The sequence below is a fragment of the Sinocyclocheilus anshuiensis genome, unplaced genomic scaffold (genome assembly GCF_001515605.1).
Source record: "Sinocyclocheilus anshuiensis isolate Anshui unplaced genomic scaffold, SAMN03320099.WGS_v1.1 scaffold454, whole genome shotgun sequence".
Lineage (NCBI taxonomy): Eukaryota > Metazoa > Chordata > Actinopteri > Cypriniformes > Cyprinidae > Sinocyclocheilus > Sinocyclocheilus anshuiensis.
This window is the reverse complement of record NW_015548217.1, coordinates 1,928,400-1,935,882: the sequence shown is the minus strand read 5'-3', so window position 1 is coordinate 1,935,882 and position 7,483 is coordinate 1,928,400. Positions and strand designations below refer to the sequence as shown.

Here is a 7,483-nt window from a genome sequence, read left to right as displayed (position 1 = left end):
TTATTATGTTTATTATGTATATATAAATACACACACATGCATGTATATATTTAAGAAAAATATGTTATATAAATATATTTAATATATAAACATAATATAAATAAAATTTATAAATATAAATACATGTAAATATTTAAAAAATAGATACTGTATGTTTGTGTATTTATATATACATAATAAACAAACACAGTACACATACATATATTATGTAAACAAACTTTTATTTTGGATGCGATTAATCGTTTGACAGCACTAGTAATTATATATTTTAATTATATATTTAGATAAACTTAAGTTCTGCATATATTAGGGCACTTAGCAAAGCAGTGTTTCTAAAGGCCACTTCATTGCGATCGTATTTGTCTGTGACATATGACATATGAACTCAGAGTCTCAGAAAATGAATGAGAGCAGTTACTCGTCTGGTTTACAGGAAGAAAAAAAAAAAAAACACTTCATTTAATTTAATTGAACGCAGCTGCGTACCACGAGCAGCAATACTCATTTATAATAGAGGTCAATCTAAACAGTTTGTGAACATACGAAATGTCCGTGTACATGCCAGCGGATCTTTTTCTCATCATGAAACACCAGTGGAAAACCAGGATCGGTCCGTATCTCTGACCTCAGTCGTTTCAGTTGTGATTTCAGTGATCTGTGTCCCGTTCCAGCTCTGAGCGAATGTCTCGTAAAACACAAGAGACTTCTTCTGCTCATCATTGCTTGAAAGGCAAAGATGTTTCTCAAAAAATATGAACGATTCCACAATCCACTTCCTATTATCATACTTATTAATTATTTAGAAGACGCTTTTATCCAAAGCGACAAACAAATGAGGGCAATATAAGCGATCAAACCTTTTTTTAATGATACATTTTTAAAAAAGTAGATGCAATATAAAAAAAAAAAAAGAGAATGCTAGTGTTAGAGGGTCAGGTTAAAATAAAACAACAAGTAGATAGAATAGAAAAACAAGCACATAGTAGAGAGTGTTAGAAGGTCAAGTTATAAATATAATAAATAAAAAGAAAACAAGCAGCTAAAATAGAAAAGAATAGAGAGAGCAAGTGTTAGAGGGTCAAGTTTTTTTAATTATTATTTATTACTTTTAGTTTTTTTAGTAGTACACTGTAGTACAGTTTGTTTGTTTTTTTACATTGAAATTAGTCAAATATTTAATTACATTTTGGAAATGTGTGTATTATAATTACTGAGCTTATTTTTGTATTGAAAGTAAATCCAGTACAGTAATTTTGTCCTGTGTGTAATGTACACAGTGAGTGAAAAGGTTATTAAAGGGACAGTTCACTCTCAAATCAACATTGTCATCATTTACTCTGCCACTCGTATGATTTTCTTTCTTCTGTGGAACATGAGTATATGATTATGAAAAGACAAGAAAAAACTCCTGTTGTGTTGTGAGGAGGGCAGAAAGTGTTGATGGGGTGAATGATTTGGCTGAGCGGTCTCGGCTTCTACATACCATGTTTGATTTAGCATCACGAGATGGAGAGCACGCTGACATCTGGCACCGAATCCTTCCCACACATTTCCAGCATTCTCCACTGGATGAAATTACGAGTGGGAAAACCTCAACGAGCTAAACGCTGGAGAAACGCTGCCAGCGGCTCCAGCAGAGATTCAGATTCTTCAGATCCATTTTTTTCAGGATTCTTTGATGAATAGAAAGATCCAAACTAAGATTTATCTGAAATAAAAAGCTTGTGTAACATTATACACTATCCCATTCAAAAGCTTGAACTCCTTTACATACTCCTCCAGGTCTCTGCCATACTGGAAAAGAAACACTGTTGCTTCTCTCAATAGTTTATTGCCCTTAAATGGGGCAACATTAATGGAAGCGATTTCCATTTTCCCTTCGTGGTCCGTTCTTCTGTCACGCATAGTTCCAAGCAGATGAAGATATAGCAAAAAGTCTTTAATGACACACTCAACAATAAATCCAACACCGTAGGAAGCAAAAATACAACTGATGCATTAACGAGAACAGACAAACTGACCTTAAAACACAGGAACTTAAGTACTAAGCAAATGAGGGAAATAATGACAAACACCTGAGAGGTCAAATTAATAACCATGACAACTAATTAGAGAGTGGGAAAACAGAACAAAGGAGAAAAGGAACTAAAGAATACAAACTAAGAGTCCATGAAAATGAAACTAAAATGACAAGATAACTAAAAGTCCATGACAAAAGAACCCTTAGTGGTTCCATGGAAGGAAAACTTGAAATCGCATCATATGACCCCTTTAAAGGTTCTTCAAGGAACCATCAATAATTTTTAAGTGTAGCTGTCCGAAGTCTTTTACAGGTCACTATATCTGTGCTTGTAAAAGTGTGTCAGACTGTGCGTTTTAGCACTCAACATTTTTTTTTCCAGTGAAGCTTCTTCTAAAGTACTGGCATCATTTATTCCCCTTGTGTTGTAGAAACTGTCCTCGATGTCTCCTCTGGACGAGCCGCTGCCCAGAGACTGGAAGTGCTACATGTCACCTCAGGGACGCAGATACTACGTCAACACCATAAGCAACGGTAAGAACCTCCAGCCGCCACTAAATTAGAGGTGCACAAAGTTTTGGCCAAAAATCAAACCCCATTGAGGACTGTAGGCCATAAGTTCCATTACGTATATACTACATTATATTAAAATGTATTAACATATATTTTATATAATATTTTTTACATTTTTTATAATAATATAATAAATTATAATATTTCTCAAAATAATTGTATTTATTTATTTATTACATAATAACATGCAAAGAGAAAAAAGCTGAAAAATAAATTTAAATTATTATTTTCTTCCTATTTAGAATATTTCCTATATAATAGGAATATAATAGAATATTTCCTATTCTTTTCCTCTCGTCTTGTTATAAGGCATGCCCAATGGCCAAATCAAAGGTGATCACGGGCATCTGCACTAGACCTACAGTCGCGCAGTGTTTTCTCTTTGGTTGCAGATGATGTTGTTGTCATAAGCAAGACTCTGAGACACACTGAACAGCAGCCAGTCGAGCACGTCTGGTACAGGCTGGTCTGACCGGATCAGAGGATCGGTACTGATATCTCCACTTCTCATTGTGTCCAAACAATCAGCATTGTCCCGATCAGAGCCATCAGTTGGCACACAATGCCGTGTTTACAGCCACAGCGCATGCTTTATGCCACTGTTAAAAGTGAAGAAACGCTTTCAAAAATCGCTCTTCTCACCTCCGTTACCTGCTATAACATCTCTGGGCACTTTTCTCACATTTGAAATGTGTCTATGAAGTTTGCATGCCCACGTTCTGCAAAATTCACACCGTTCATACTAATGTTGCTAAAAGAAGCATCATCACTTCTGCTGCTCGTATTCAGCAGCTTACATTTGTCTCAGCACATTTTTACTCTGTTTTCAAGATCTTTTGCTTAAAAGTATTTTTGAGTAATTTTTTTTTTTTTTACAAATATAAATTATATTATGAATATCATGATTTTGTTATGACTTTATGCCTCCCAAAAATACCAAAATAAATTATATTAAAATACTCACCATAGAAGTCAGTGTATACAGTATGTATTAATGGAATGTATTTTGAAATAAAAATACGTTATTTTTATATAGTAAGCTAATAAGGTAGGACAAAAAAGTTTAATTGACATTAAAATGTAATTTTTTAATCATTTTTAATTAAAATTACATTTCAATGCAATGTACAGTAATATTTAATTCAATGTGTTACTTGCAGTTTCTTTGTAATTCTTTGTGATTTTTTTTTTTTAGCAATTTCTGTGCAAAGTAAATCCTACACCAGTTTTGTTTTTATTTTATTATTTTCAAGCTGAGTGGAAGAAAAGCTACTACTATACTGATTTAAAGGCTTGAAGATTCACATTTAGGTACTTGCCATTTAATAATGAACACATTCATCTTCCCCATAGTTTCTATTACATCACTTGCATTTCCATGGTAGCCACTGACACTCAAAAACAGCCCAACTCCACCTATAAAGTGGGCAGTAAAGGCGACATTTGCTCCTCGTTATTACTCGAGCTAAACTGTGAAACAGAGGGAAGGCGTGAGTTGTGAAAGCAAGAAAACAAATCAATCTTCTAACCAGCCAATTACAATAATCCTACAAAGTCTGTGAGTAAGAGAAACTGGAATCCACCGAGAGTTTCGTCACGCCGTCCAGATCCAGTCCTGCCTGATTAATGATTATTAGGATGTTATTAACTTCTCTGGGTTCGTTACTCATTCACACACAGTCAGTCTCACACAAACACAGAACCAGCTAAAATGTGCAAGAGTCTTTTAAGCTCCTTGGTTTTAGCTTGATTTGTAGTTTGTGTTGAAGTTCACGTGGATGAAACAGATGGTTGTTGTGTTGTGTGATCACCATGGTAACACGTGTGTGTGTGTGTGTGTGTGTGTGTGTGGTTTCCTTCCTCTTCTTGGCTGTGGTTTGGTAAATGTGTTTTCTTCTGGGGAACACACATGAATATGAATAAATGAATAACTAAACCGCTTGTTTCAGATCAACCTCACTAACCTGCAGGTGGAGAGTTCAGGAAACCCTCTGAGATCTAAAAGAGATCGCTAGACTACATGAGAAGGATGTAGAAAAGGATGTTAAACTGTATACGTTTACATAGAAATGTATATAAATGTATGCATTTCTGTTGCATTAGTATGGAAGCTTGGTTCCGACGGATAAAAACATAAAATTCTATATTTCTAATAAAATTTCCCTTCACAATTCTGCATTTATATCTTACAGTTTTGAGTTTCTATCTCACAATTCTGACTTTATTCTCAAAATTGTGAGAAAAAAAGTCATAATTGTTAGATAGAAATTCTTAATTGTGAATATAAACGAAGAATTGCAAGATATAAATGTAGAATTGCGATAAAAAGTCTGAATTGCAAGATATAAACCCGCAAGAAAAATTAAGTCGGAATTGTTGGATAAAAAGTCACAATTATTTTTTTTTATTCCATGGTGGAAACAAAAGAAAACAGAATTGTGAGATGTAATAAAAAGTTGCAAAAAAGTCAGAATTGTGAGATATAAACTGAGAATTGTGAGATATAAACTTGCAATTGCGAAAAAAAATAAGTATGAATTGTGATGTAAAAAGTCACAATTATCTTTTTTTTTTCCATGGTAAAAAAAAAAAAAGCGATATATAGACTCAGAATTGCAAGACATTAATGCAGAATTGTGAAAAAAGTCTTAATTACAAGATAAAAACTTGCAATACTGAGAGGAAAAATCTGAATTGTGAGATTAACTCAGAATTGCGAGAAAAAGGCAGAATTGTTAGATAAAAAGTCACGATTACAAATTTATTTTATTTATTTTTTTTTAGTGGCAGAAAGATCGATTACCGTCACAGAATTTTGCAAAAAAGTAACAATTGTTGTCAAACAGGTTTCCTGAACACTGTCATTGGTCAAGACAACTGATAGCTCCGCCCCAAACTCACACCATTGGTCGAGCCAGTGTTGTAGTTCCATAGAAGCATCAGTTTCGACTTGTCCATAAGAGCTGAATGGAATGATCAACACAATGAAATATGCTTTTTTTTTTTTTTTTTCAAAGTTAAACTTCAGTTTTAGGTAAAATCGAGCAGATCAGTTTGATTACTAAGACTGAATTCAATGCCAGTAGTCAAACTTTGTGTTTGAATTTGCTGCCATGTGCTAAGATGAAATCTGTTTCCTAATCGTTTGATTGAACACCCATGACTCGTGCAGTAGCTGGAGGAACAACAGAGCCAATACAGATGGTGCTAAATTAAAGATGAACTACAGAACGCAAAACTAGGCCATTATTCATCGCCCACAGAGCTGAAGCACAACATTGGTCACAGATTGGAGGACCGCGACACAGTCCCGTTCTGGCCAGAAGATCAGTCGCTGCTGAGCACAAATTACAACAATACTGTAGACGTCGAGCCCAGTCCTGCCATCCAACCACTCACAGCTCATTTGAAGTAAATAATTCGACTAATCATCTTCTCAGATGCTCGTTGCTTAGTAACCGGCTTCTCTGTTTCATAGTTCGCCAGGCTGTTTCCGAACTTCACAATTCCATATGCAGAGGACACATGGATTAAAATGCATTTCTGTATTAAGGAGGACAATAAATCTAATCAGATGCATGCATTGCACTTTTTTGAGAAATCATTCAGAGCAATGCTTTATTTATGAAACAGTACATGCATGGCTAATGTAGATTATTTTCATCACATTCTCCTTCATCTTCACACTAAATGCTTCTGCATTCGATCTGTTCTCAATTCATGTCATTTGAGTTGAACTGAAGTCTTTAGTGGTAAATCAGAGAAATAATATAATACTTATTATTACTTAAAGTTCAGGCTAGTTATGTATGTTTACCTGAAAAATGTTAAGTAACTTTTGAAGGAGAAATACAATAATTATTACAGCAAATGACGTATGATTTGATTCACTGTAAATTACCAAAAATGACACAAGGAAGGCATCTGTACTTGCTCAAAACAGGTTTTCAGTAAATCTCTGTCGATGGTTACTGAAACTGTTTTTTGGGAGGATTGATTTGTGTCTATCTGTGAATATCTGATACGGCCACTGTGAGAGCACTGTGCATTAAGTTATTACCGATGTGGCGTTTATTGAGCATTACCTCCCAACAGAAGAAAACAGATGATGTAATTAACAGGAAATGGCTTGATTTTGCTCTTGTTTTTCCAGAGACAACATGGGAGCGGCCGTCGAGCACGCCTGGCACCCCGAAAACACCAGTGAAACACAAGAACTCTGTCCCGACAGGTGGGGAACATCAGCATCTATATATAATTCAAATAGGTGAAAAGTTGCAAAAAAATGCCTGCACACCGTGAGGGTGAAAAAAATCAACAAAAAAGCAAATGCGAAACAGCAAACATTTCGGTCACAACATGACCTTCTCCCGTTTAAAGCGGCTGTTTTCTGATAGCCATCATAAATAGTGGAAATGAAAAGACATGGATGATGCATCCAAACTGAATGGAGAGCATTGACTGTCAGAGCTTTTGGCCAGAGGCGTTTTATCTGGATGGCAGTGAAACCACAGTGGCCTCTGATTACAGATTTCCTGTGTTTCAGTTTTATCTGTGTTTGGAACGCTGGACACTTACAGACAGTCTGTGGGAATCTCTAGCAGCAGATATTATCAACAACAGCATATTTTATAGATTTGATCGCTCAGGTTATATTAAAGGTCCCATATTGTACACCTTTCTGGAGTTTTATTTTAGATTTTGATGTCCTTAAAAATATATATTTGCGGTATAAGTACCAAAAACCATCTCAATATATTTTTACAGCTCCTCTCTCAGGAGCTCTGCTGAGAACAGGTCACTGAGCCCACTGCTCCAGGTGTGTTCACGGTGTGTGTGTGTGTTCACTGCTGTGTGTGTGCACTTTGGATGGGTAAATGCAGAGCACTA

The 7,483-nt window shown here is 35.3% G+C and overlaps 1 protein-coding gene across 1 annotated transcript in view; it reads left to right on the top strand.

Moving 5' to 3' along the window:
- Nucleotides 1-7,483, top strand: part of gas7b (growth arrest-specific 7b) — a 41,699-nt gene that overhangs the window by 7,575 nt on the left and 26,641 nt on the right. Inside the window, exons 2-3 of the mRNA XM_016440863.1 lie at nucleotides 2,452-2,554; nucleotides 6,747-6,824. Of these exons, the coding sequence (XP_016296349.1) occupies nucleotides 2,452-2,554; nucleotides 6,747-6,824 (181 nt within the window). The remainder of the gene's footprint in view (nucleotides 1-2,451; nucleotides 2,555-6,746; nucleotides 6,825-7,483) is intronic.